Source organism: Megalops cyprinoides, chromosome 3, assembly GCF_013368585.1.
Source record: "Megalops cyprinoides isolate fMegCyp1 chromosome 3, fMegCyp1.pri, whole genome shotgun sequence".
Lineage (NCBI taxonomy): Eukaryota > Metazoa > Chordata > Actinopteri > Elopiformes > Megalopidae > Megalops > Megalops cyprinoides.
In genome coordinates, this window is record NC_050585.1 from 32,632,555 (window position 1) to 32,644,946 (window position 12,392).

Here is a 12,392-nt window from a genome sequence, read left to right on the forward strand (position 1 = left end):
TATTGACGATTAAGCATACATATCAGTTTCATGAAAATAATGTTCATATTCTTGATACAGTGATTAATACACCCTGGCTTTCAAAGGGGCATTAGGCAGTCTGCGTTTTGTCAATGATAATATACTGTGGCCAATGACGTACAGATTTTGAACTGTTTTTCAATGTCATTTCATTTTAAAATTCTTCTTGAGAATTACTGAATTCTCGTGAACTGCTGACAGTTTTTTTCGGATACTCATAATTTACTAGGCCTCACCCTTCTTATAGTACATCACCCTCTAGAATGAAATAAAAAATATTTTCATTTGATTTAGCCTGTCTGAAATAGCGCCAGGCTAAACAAGCGGCCATGTGCGCTCAAATTAAATGTGTCCAGTCTAGTTTCTCGTATGCGTGTTTCGCCATGACGCTGTGAACTCCGTGTGTAGCTCTTGTTGGCCGAATGTAGTTGGGTGTGCGGGTTTCAGTGGGGAAGGACGGAAGGGAGAAACAACGAACCAGAAATATAACTGCGGCCTTCAGTAGCATGCAAAAGATGCTTACTGTAATCTCCAACGTGTTGAGAGGTAGCGCCAGCAAAAATGTACGTATTTCATTCTGATTATCTGTCCTCAGTTTTGCAATTAGAAGCAGTCGCGACAATTTCTTTGGGCGTTAAATTAAATGTCAGTGGCGCTGACCTTGTAACTGGTAGCAGTCAAGGCAGCTAGGGAACGTCAGCTAGGCCCGATTTCTTGACAAATCTGAGAATTCAGATATTGTTGTCGCTAACCAGCGACTCATACGAGCTACCTTGACGTGTCTACAGTAGCGATGTAGTTATTTGGAAATTATTTTGGAAATGATACATGTTTTGCAACACTAGCTACTACGTAGCTAACTAGCGAGGTAAACGCGGCGCCAGCTACTTAACATTAGGTGGCTAAATAGACTAGCCGATTTGGTACATGTTGGCTGTCATTGTCATTTTACTGCCAGTGTCTGACCACACTTACAAGTTCATAGCTCTTTTGTAAAGTAGTTGGCTGACTATCTTGCTATCTATATATACATATGATAGTCTGCATTAGTTAGGTATACTTGCATAATTAATTCATTGATACTTAAAGCATGATGTACAGTTAATGGCTGGTTAGTCAGCCTGCCTGCTTTAAACTTGTGTATATTTAGGTAGCTAGCTGTTTTTATATTGGTGTAACGTTTATCAGAAGTTACAGTAAACGAGCAAATATTTTATTACTGAAGTGAAGGTCAAGTTGTCCTTTTATGATTACTACTGCGTGCTCCGGTAAAACCTAAGTTTGCAAAGGTTCTTGTGCGAGTTTGTCCGGGAATTCGGTCGTAAGTATTTTTTTTTCTTATAATCTCAAACCGTGAAAGACACATTCCTTTCAAAGCATATCCTGATTAAAATAACAGTGATTTAGTTGCAAACTATTAATCAGCCGTATTGACAGTTCCAGGTCAGACTGAATACATGAAATGAAAGATTATTTTACGGCAGATTAATAAACAGGCGTTTGTTTAATGTGGTTGGAGAGTAAAGGAATAGGAACTACGTGATTGCACACGGGTGAAAGTATGACCATAACTAGTGGTCTCGTTGTGGTCGAATGCATCCCTGTTCATGCTCTTTGTTCTTATCATGAGGAGTCCATTCCCAGTCCTGACCAATCAGGTTCTAATGCAAGATCTCCTGATTTCATCTGAGTCTTGTGCAATTAATGGGTGTCTTGCTCTCTTTTTCTTACCATCATCTTTCTTTGAACAGAGATGGGACCGACCACTAACAGTATATTCTTAAAACATAGTTTCATTGTATTAGATGAATAATGATGCCTCTCTTTCTCTCTGGCTGCCCTGTAGGGAGCCCAAGCTGTCTCAGAGGTAAGAGATAGTAGGGCTTTTCCGCGCAGCTCTAGCTACCGCTGTTATAGTGCTGCTCAAGCTCTAACTGCCACAGACGCGGTGGTTATGTGTGTATGTGTGTGAGTGGGGTATTTGTTCAGAATGTGAGATGTAAATGTGGTTGAGATGTATGTATGTGTTTGATGATAAAAGTCATTCAACACGCAACTGAACATTAACCTGATTAATTATTGGATAAATATACATTTAGCCTTTGTAAATGAGTAATATGAGTGATTACTCTTACCAGTGGTAGCAGTAATCCCCATTAGCCTATAAGTCAAAACAGTATGGACATAATATTTTACAACAAAAAGAAAAGCCCTTTTTGGTTTTGTCAGCGGTTTTCCATCTAAATGTCAATCTTCCAGTTCGTTTCAGTTGTTGTTTGTTCACTGTTTTCTTATTCCTGAGGTCAGTATTTTACTTCCAGTCTTCTGGCAGGTCAGTGCGGTATGGAAAAGAAAAATGTTTTAGTGCAGTGACTGCTGTCAACCAGTACTGTGCAGTGTGGTCTGACTGGACATCAGATAATGAAGAGTGAAAAATGACAACACATAAAACGTCCAGTTTTAAAATGTGCCATAAATCACAGCATGCATTTAAAGTGATGTTAAAACCAGCTAAATGCAAACTTTGGTTATACAGCATTTTCATACTAAATAAATTCAATTTATATTAAGGTTAGAAGGCAAATAACAGAACTGCTTCTGTTCATTTTCTTGTGTCGCCCTTAAGATTGCTGCATGTGAATTCTTTTCTTTTGGAATAGCAAGTAAAAGTCTGGTGCTGCAATTATACAGAGTAGTTTTATTAGTGTATGTGATCACATTCCAGGTAGCAGGCAACACTTTGCAGCTAAATGAACTTACAAGCTATGATGCATGCACACCTCAGACATGACATCAGTCAAGTTGACACCATTGTCGTCTTGGGGTTATGGGTGGGCTGTCATGTATTCTGTGAGTATGCCACATGCTTCTTCCAGGGTCAGAGTTGGCAGTTGGACTATTCAGTGGGCAGCTGAGCAGCTGTGTGGCATGGTGATAAGGAGCAGGGCTTGTAAATGAAAGGTTGCTTGTTCAGTTTCCCGCTGGGGCACTGCTGCTGTACCCTTGGGCAACTTAAGCCACAACTGCCTCAGTAAACATCCAGCTGTACAAATGGATAATATTATAAATCGCTCTGGATAAGAACGTCAGCTAAATGACAATGTAATGTAATGTATTCAGCATAGCTGCAAATTTGTGTAGGGTACAGTATGTCTGCTTTGCAGATATTATAAAGTTCTGGTTTGAGTACTGACTCCAGTGGCACCCTTGTATTGGTTGTCTGTGAAGGTTTTGTGTCATCAGTTGATTTAGGAGAATGTCATTAGAACCTGTTCAATGCTGAAGTCTGTAGTGGTACCTCCAGACTTACTTTTGCAAGCCTGTCTCGGTGTTCAGGTGCTGTGAAAGAGCAGTATCTTTCATATCTGAAGCCCACCTGATGATTTTTAAGGGCTGTTTAAGTTTTTCTCTGATTGAGTCATCTTATTTGTGACTGGAAGAAAAAGTGGCCAGTTATGATACTAAAGTGATTATCTATGACAGAAAGTTTGCCAGCAATTGCTGTTCTGGTAAAGGATGGAAATGAATATTGCACAACAGAGTACATTTGAGGTGGAGGATGAAATGTCAAGTCAGTTTGAACGTTTCTTCTCCGACAGCCTGATCCATTTCTATGGGGAACATGTGAATATAGGATGTACCGTTTGTGTATGTGTATTGTAGCAGTCACAGTGTGTGTAAGATGTATGTGTGTTGTGGGCACAGAATGTGTGTGGAAGGTGTGTGTTTGGCACCTGTAGCGCTGACTTCTTCCCATCTCCAACGGCCTAAGATTTTACACATGAATCAGCTTTGCATCCTTTTGGTTTAGATTTTCTTCCTCACCCTCATTACCTGCTTTGCTGTTAGTCTTACGTGGATCACTTTGAAGGCTCTGTGTTGAGGCATGTGTTCTGTAATGGCCATCTGCTGCTGTCACCAATTTAACTGCTGTTCTCTCCCACACAGAAACATTTTATCTCATCTAGTCAACACTCAGCAACTCTCCAGCTACCTCCTTCTTTTCAATGGTATATCACCATGATAGATAGTGATAGATAGATATTCTAGTTAGATGGGAGTAGTGGTGTAGTGGGACCACTCTGGCCTTCATTGTGATGTGTTGTTACAGTAACCCTCTCCAACTCAAATTCCCACTCTTCCACAAGCTTTCAGTCTCTGTCTGTTCTCTTTCCTTTCCCCTGTCTCTTTCTGACACATTCCCTCTGTCAACTTTCTCTGTCATACACTTCTCATGGTAATCACTGTGCTTACCAACATTTCTGTGGCTTGGATTCCTTTGTTGGGTGTGGAGGAAAGGGAAAGCGCTGATTTTTTTGGACTTGATTCAGGTTGTGTTATGGCAGAAGAGAGGAGAAGAGCAGGAGATAGGGAAATGAAGGACAAAAGATTGTGGCATCTCTGTCCCTTGTTGAACCCTTGGTTGGTCCTGTATTTTGAGCTGGACTCTAAACTAGAGAAGTTCCGCAATTGAACTCTGCCTTGGAAATGGGTCCCGTTGTTTGATTTTGACCCAGATTGTGTTCTGACTGACTGGCTCTTCTCTCTCCAGTCTTCCACACGGAGAGCTATTCTCCAGCTACTGGCGGCCCAGTCTGAGTACGTTGACTTAACCTCGCCGCCAGATACAGCACCACCAGATGAACGACCCAAATTAGATATAGAATCACCTCATCTGGGAGTCTGCACCAGTGTACCTGAGACAGTCCCGCCTTTACCTCACCTAGGAGTCGGTACCAATGGACGCTTCGCAGCCTTGCCCTCCACAGAGCCAGCTGTGACCAACATACCTGTTGAGCTTTCTATACCAGGAAAGCCAAAGCATACAGTCATCGTAGACCCAGCTTTACTAGAACCAGCAATGAAAACGGACCAACTCAGCCAAGAATCAACCTCACCAGATACCACAGTCAACACTGACCAATTCAGCCCAGAATTAACACTGTCAGAGCCCGTAATGAGTCAAAACCAACTCAGCCCCGAATCAACCCCATCAGAAACCAAATTCAATACAGACCAGCTCAGTCCTGAATTACCCATATCACAACCCACGGTCAATGCAGACCAACTCAGCCCAGAATCAGCCTTACCAGATACCACAGTCAACACAGACCAATTCAGCCCAGAATTAACTCTGTCAGAGCCTGTAGCAAGTCCAGACCAACTCAGCCTAGAGCTAACCCCATCAGAACCTGTAATGAGTACAGACCAACTCAGACCAGAATTAACCTCACCAGAACCCACAGTCAGTACAGACCAACTCAGCCGAGAAATGACCTCATCAGAACCTGTAATGAGTCCAGACCAACTCAGTCCTGAATCAACCTCATCAGAACTTGTGATGAATACAGACCACCTCAGCCCAGAATTAACCTCACCAGAACCCTCTGAGAATTCAGACCAACTTAACCTAGAAGTGACCTCATCAGAACCCTCAATGAGTCCAGACCAACTCAGTCCTGAATTAGCCTCATCAGAACTCTCTGAGAATTCAAACCAGCTCAGCCCAGAACTAATCTCATCAGAGCCCCCATTAAATGCAGACCAACATGGCCCAGAGTTAACATCAGCAGATCCTACAGCCTGTGCCAGCCAAGCTGCCGCAGACACCGCTTTGCCTGCACCACAGCCTGCAGTGTGCAATGAGGCCCCTGCTACAGATATAGCATTCCCCCAACGCCCGCTGACTGAAGAGTTACCCTTACCAGAGCCACAGCTTGCTGTGAGTACTGGCAGATATCTCCATCTTTTTCACCCCCCCCCCCCATCCCTGTATATTTTTGCATGCTCCGTTTTGCCGTGCCATTCCTAATGTCAGGGGGCCTGCATAAACCATGGATTTCCCAGAATGCTTCTGGCTCATTGGCTGTGAATATGTCCACTAAACTGTTAACTCCTTCCCTCTCTCTCTCCTCTTTTTAGCCTTTCTTCTCTCCCTTTCTCCTTCTCTGCCAGTGTTAAATGTATCATCGGTGGGCCAAATATTTAATTGTCTTATGCACATATTTTAACAAAAGCACACAGTGTGATGCTGAGAGGAAGACAGGCGTTCTGTAGATGTAGGGAGGTGTTTATCAGCAGCAAGGGAGAGTGCGGATTTTATAACTGGATATAGATTTCTCTGAAGCTCTCACAGGCTATTGGCTACTATGCCCGAGTTGCAGGTGGTTATGTGTTGGCGAAAGCGTTCAGGCTATGCACAGCTCCTGTGATTCTTTGGTTTGCTAGTTTTCCTTTGCAATCAATGTCTGAAGATTGTATGTCTCTCTTTTCCTGCTAAACTTTTGCATCTTTCTCTTCCCAGGGAACGAGAGTGGTAGTGTCAGCACGCAACTACACTGACTTCACACCACAGGCTACCTTCGATATCAAGGTACATGTGTGCACGCTTGACTGTGTACATGTGTGTTTGCATGTGCGTATGTGCCTCCTTGTGTTTGTAGAGGGGAGGGGTTGTGGTGTTACTGCAAAAAGCCCAGCCTGATGTGGTCCAGCCAGAGGCACTTCTTTTGCAATCATGAGGGCAAATACAGCCCTGGTAGGAGGGAGTATGAGTATGTTGTGGTGCTCTGCATGGGCCTACATTGATGAGATCTGACTTGTCTGTTCCTTGCCGATCCCCTCTTCAGAAGTGTGACGTGCACCGCCTGGAGGAAGGCCCGCCGACACAGTCGGTTCTGACTCGAGAGGATGGGCTTAAGTACTATCGCACCATGCAGACCATGAGGCGCATGGAGCTGAAGGCTGACCAGCTCTACAAGCAGAAGATCATCCGGGGCTTCTGTCACCTTTACGATGGCCAGGTGAGCGCGCACACAGACATACTGTCGTGTGCTGATGCGCTGTTGTGTTTCTTCCATGTTCTTACCTCTCGCCCCTGTGTGTCACATGACAGGAAGCATGTGCTGTGGGGATCGAGGCTGGCATCAATCTCACAGACCACCTGATCACGGCGTACCGTGCTCATGGCTACACTCTCACCCGAGGGGGCACTGTCAAAGAGATCATGGCTGAGCTCACAGGTGGGCCTGCTGGTTTGTTTGTTGGGGGGGGGGCTAAAAAAACATGTTGTGAATCATAGGCTTGAATCTTCTCGCTCTCCTCCTTCCTCCTTTCAGGGAGAAGAGGTGGCATTGCCAAGGGAAAGGGTGGCTCCATGCACATGTACACCAAGAACTTCTATGGAGGGAACGGCATTGTGGGAGCTCAGGTAACACTCGCCTCTCTCTCGCCTCTCTCTGGGATGTGGAAAAAAAGAAAAGAACTCTGAACCCTGTACATATTGGATATGCTCGTGTGTTGGTTTTCTCTCTGTGCTGATGTGCAGTTGTCTCCCAGGTACCCCTGGGAGCTGGCGTGGCTCTGGCATGCAAGTATCAGGGCAGGAATGAGCTATGTGTTACATTATACGGAGATGGAGCAGCCAACCAGGTGAGACCACTGTACTTTTATTCTGCTGCTGAGATGCGACAGAAACGCCATAGAAAGGCTGAATGACAAATGCCTATGCACTCCTTTCTCAGGGTCAAATCTTTGAGACCTACAACATGGCTTCTCTTTGGAAACTACCGTGCATCTTCATCTGTGAGAACAACAAGTATGGCATGGGCACGTCTGTGGAGCGCGCAGCTGCCAGCACTGACTATTACAAGAGAGGGGACTTCATACCTGGCCTGAGGGTAGGACTGCGCTATACTGCTTCATACACAGAGGGGACCCTATCTGAAGCCCAGTGGAAACTGATATAGTCTCACACTTGCACAGGCATAACTGCTGCACCCCTCAAAGCAGGAACCTTAATGAAAACGGCTTATGAACGTACAGCTGTGTGTCTCATTCTGTCTCTGTGCATCTCACACTTCTTCCTGTGTGTCTCTGCAGGTGGATGGGATGGACATTCTGTGTGTGAAGGAAGCCACCAAGTTCGCTGCAGACTACTGCAGATCTGGGAAGGTGCGGGTTCAGCGTTTTTCACTATCTGCACAGGAAGTGTCAGGTTAACACAAAAATTGGGCAGCGTGTTAGAGGACACAGGGTAGATGGTTGAAATATGATGGAAGTATGATTTCCCAGAGAGAAATAAAACACATATGTAATGTTGATGCCAAATCACATGTGATCATTGGTAGCTGCAAATACAGGACACATATTTGTTCATTAGGGAAAAAATGGACTCCTTTGAAGGGCTTGTATTTATGTGAAGGGCATTTTTTTCTCCCAGAAAATGTCTCTTTTTGTTTTTTTTTTTAGTATAAATATGAGTCAGATTTATTTGGTGTATGCACCTCTCCATATGTATCATAATAAATACAAGAAGGGGAATTGTGAAAATGCAGTGCAATTCCTGCCAGTGCAATTTCAGGAGAGACGTGTAGAAAGTCTTTGATGTGAATATGGGTGAGAAAGTCCATACAGGAACAATGTTCCTCTGTGCGGGAACAGCAATAATGGGATGGAGGAGAAGTGACGCCCACAAATGCTCCTGTCATTGTTTCAGGGTCCTATTCTCATGGAGCTCCAGACCTACCGTTACCATGGACACAGCATGAGCGACCCTGGTATCAGGTGAGGTCTTTGTGCTTGGGTGTCAGGAAAGAGTAGTGATAACAATGTATTAAACCCCCAGTAGTCACTCTGTTTAAGTGTTTTTGTGATTTTTATTTGTTGTAATTTATCATCTTTGGCTTCATATTCTTAATATTTATTTTATCAGGAGCCAATTTAAATGCTTGTAGTTTTGCAGCCTTACATATTCTGCTTCTTGTTATACAAATTGACCTTTACTTGAGCAATAGAGGAGCATTAAGATCACTGAAGGGTGCAGTAACAGTGTCCTACCCAAAATGCAACTGCATTAACCAGATTTCAATGTTCTAACTTCTACTCCTTGCTCTACTGTGCCCTGCTTTTGCCTTGTTATTTTCCCCTGTACGCCCCGTGAGTCCAGATACCCCTGACCCCTTCTGTCTGCCCTCTCAGTTACCGTACGCGTGAGGAGATCCAAGAGGTTCGCAGCAAGAGTGACCCCATCTCTATGCTGAAGGACCGTATGCTCAGCAACAACATGGCCAGTGTGGAAGAGCTCAAGGTGAGACCACGCATCTGCCTCTCCAGGGCTCGGCTCTTATCAGTTGTTGTAGGGTCCCTAGCAAGTAGAATGTCTGTCTTCTAAAAATTCTACAAAAATGGTGCTTGATTAATTTTTCTGAATGTTTTTTCTGAAAGCAGCAGCTGGGTAATCATGACTGATGGCACTTCCACCACTTATGTTTCCAGAAGAGAGCAATGATAAATTAATGAATTTGCAAATGAGTGTTTTTGTGGCGGACTACTGTTGTGTTGTAATGCCAGTAGATGAATAAAGCGTTTAACAACACTTTGAAATATAAAGGAAAAGATAAAAACAGAGACTGTAAATGGCCTTTTTGAAAATTATTAAAAACTATTAATGTAAAAAAATTAAGTAGTCATCTTCCGGACATCATCAGTGGCCATAATGATGAGGGAAGGACAATTTACACCGTTATACAGTATGTTACCATTTATTTGTTTATTTTAAACAGAGAAAACTGAGATTGGATAATAATAACTTGATGCCCCTAATGTACCCTAAATCTGTGAACAGGAAATCGATGTGGAGGTGCGGAAGGAGATCGAGGACGCCGCCCAGTTCGCCACTACCGACCCCGAGCCTCCGCTGGAGGAGCTCTGCAACCACATCTTCTATAACGAGCCGCCGATGGAGGTGCGCGGCACCAACCCCTGGATGAAGCTCAAGTCCATCAGCTGAGAGGCTATTCCCCACAGTCCCCCTGCCCCCACCAGCCCCCTCTCTCCGCCCCTACCTTCCCATCCCCGCAGCTGGGTAAAAGGGAGACCCTATCAACGCACAACCCCAGCACCGCAGCCGTTTGCCAACCCTCTCTCTCTTTCCAGCTAGGCCACAGCCTCTGCAATCCACCAGCTTGGGAGGGAAGAGTTTGTGTCCTACCTTACAGGTCAATCAGCACTTCTGTAAAGGGTCCGAGGTGTGCCATTCTCATAAAGTCATTTTGACAGTTAAAAAAAAGTCTGGAATGCATATACTAGCCTTACTATTCATGTTAATGTTATTTTATTGTACTTTGGTGTTCTAAATAAAAGGAGGTTTAATGTTTAAAGGGGTGCAAGATGGGTCAGTTTAATTTTTGACAAAGCAGATTTTACCTTTAGTCCTAAAAGAAAAGGTATGCACACAGTTAGCTTTCAGAAACATCAGTTATGCTGGAAGTAATTGTTTTTCAGCGAGAGCCATCCATTAAAACACAGAGCATGTACTATTGCTAAGCCAACCATTGCTTTGTTTTGACTTGTTAAATAGGCACCAGGTTTGTCTCGAGTCGTCATTCCATGCGTCACTGCTGCTAGAAACACACACCAGCCAAGGAAATCACTCCAAGAATGAAACTTGTTTTGGGTTGGGATGCGGTGGTAATGGAGCTAAACTTCAGCAATGTGCATACTGGTGTCACTCAAAAACCTTGCATGGATGTACCTTAAGACTTTAAAACAGTTGCTGGTGGTGATACTGTACTTAGATCAAGTTGATTATAGACAAATTAAGTCTGAAGGTCAAACTGACCTCAGCTGGAGAAAATAGAATCCTATGCGAAACTACCTTATCTCCATCCCCGAGGTGGTTGTATGCCAACTGACTGTAACACCCTTAAAGTCTGCAAGCAATATCAGTCAGCAGGTTTTTGTATCAAGGAATTGTTTGTCAATTACACACAGTTAACACTAACCCTTAAAATAAAAACATCTGTGGATCATCAAGGACAGGACAGCTCAAATCTACCTCTGTCTTTCTGCTAGTCTTTATAGCAGAGTAATTAACCAGGCAAGTGGAGGGTGGATAACATTGAAGTTTCACTGGGTAAAAATGTGTATTTGGTGGATGAGGTTAAGTGTGTTTTATCTTGACATATTGATTAGGGTAGATAGATGGAAGTAGGTTCCAGTGTGGTCTCTGTCAATCTGAATTAATCCTGAAAAAGGGTGCTACCTGATGCTGTCCTTGTGCTTTCTGATAAAGGAAATAAATGCATTGAAATGTTTAAAGACTTGTGTCTTTGAGTTGTGTAACTATAGAGCTGTGAGAGAGTTTCCTCTCCACAAACAATAGTGCCCACTGTTTCGTTGGAAATAAAGGTAAAGCCACTTGGAAGATTGGAAGTGTAGGTCATATTTTATATTAAGTGCAACTACATAAAGCCTGCATAACGCATAATGGCTACATTAATCATTCATAGTACATTGTGCCTGATACATTTGACATGTCATAACATCATTTATGTAGAAATGCATGTCACAGCCAGCCCCACCCACAGTGTCACATGATGTTGGGACACCTTTCACTTCAGCTATGTCATTGTATAGTTTTGTGCTCATTGCAGAATGTGACAAATTTACATTTGCTACTGTGTTAACTAGAAATGTAGTCTCCTGAATATCCACTAGAGGGTGTAGTTTGTGAATCTCTTGTTATTTAAACACTGCAGGAAAGCGTGAGGAAAAGGCTAGTTGGGATCGTGTGAATAGTGTCAAAAACTGGAGACCACTTGGCTTGACTCTGTCAGATGTAGTTTTTAAAATGGAATACCTTCAAATTTAATAAGTCAAGTTCAAATTTGGTGAGCCTTGACACAATCTGAAGAGGTGGGTCTACCGTTCTGATGGGATGAGAAGTTTATTTCATTGCTTGGGGCCCAAACGATGGGAGTGAATGGGCACTCGTCTGAAGGTCAGGCAGATGGTCATTGGTGGGGGGACACTGGGGTGAAGGCTGAGAATGGACAGACAGCATTGGCAGAAAAGCCTTCTGGGAGGGTAAGAGAATAGAGTTCCTCAAGTTTGAGAAAATTATATCATTTACATATAATCATGTGGCAGTCTGAGTTCTCATTTTAAATACTCAAAATACCAGTGTATCTGGACAGCTATTACAATTGGTTCAATGGCAAGAGTGAATAGTAATGAAGAGAGAGGACACCCCTGTCACATAGCGGTATGAAGTTTAAAAGGACTGTAAACCATTGTTAAGATCATAGCTGTTGGACTTGTGTATGAGATTTGACTCCATTTCTGATAGACTTCACTGACTCCAAATCTACAAAGGGCATCAGAACTATATATCCTGTCGGGGGCCTTTTCGGCATCCAGTAACAGAATTACATTTTCATTTGTCACTCCTTGCATGAGGGGGTAATAGCACCATATATGTTGGGATAATTTTTTACGAATGTTTGTGTCTTTATTATGAAGGCTTTATACTGTCCTTATGTAGGATTCTTCATTTAGTCTTAGTTAAACATGTTACACAGCACATCACC

At 43.3% G+C, this 12,392-nt stretch overlaps 1 protein-coding gene across 4 annotated transcripts; it reads left to right on the top strand.

Moving 5' to 3' along the window:
* Positions 1-435: 435 nt before the first annotated feature.
* On the top strand, positions 436-11,121 carry LOC118774656 (pyruvate dehydrogenase E1 component subunit alpha, mitochondrial-like). 4 transcript variants are annotated; one of them, XM_036524045.1, is made up of 13 exons: positions 436-584; positions 1,868-1,888; positions 4,574-5,743; positions 6,326-6,394; positions 6,651-6,824; positions 6,917-7,043; positions 7,140-7,231; positions 7,360-7,452; positions 7,545-7,700; positions 7,903-7,974; positions 8,519-8,586; positions 9,001-9,109; positions 9,647-11,121. In XM_036524045.1, the coding sequence occupies exons 1-13, from the start codon at positions 528-530 to the stop codon at positions 9,809-9,811; spliced, it is 2,373 nt and encodes a 790-aa protein (XP_036379938.1). In that variant the 5' UTR covers positions 436-527; the 3' UTR covers positions 9,812-11,121. The 4 variants fall into 4 exon arrangements, with proteins under 4 accessions (XP_036379938.1, XP_036379940.1, XP_036379939.1 ...); XM_036524047.1 differs by lacking the exon at positions 4,574-5,743; XM_036524046.1 differs by lacking the exon at positions 1,868-1,888.
* Positions 11,122-12,392: the final 1,271 nt, after the last annotated feature.

What these genes read in the sequence shown, in the direction of transcription:
- LOC118774656 (XM_036524045.1), top strand. Translation starts at nt 528, where the DNA reads ATGCAAAAGATGCTTACTGTAATCTCCAACGTGTTGAGAGGTAGCGCC. An exon ending in TACCAGAGCCACAGCTTGCT is followed by an intron (nt 5,744 to 6,325) that starts GTGAGTACTGGC and finishes TTCTCTTCCCAG; the next exon opens with GGAACGAGAGTGGTAGTGTC. An exon ending in CCAGTGTGGAAGAGCTCAAG is followed by an intron (nt 9,110 to 9,646) that starts GTGAGACCACGC and finishes ATCTGTGAACAG; the next exon opens with GAAATCGATGTGGAGGTGCG.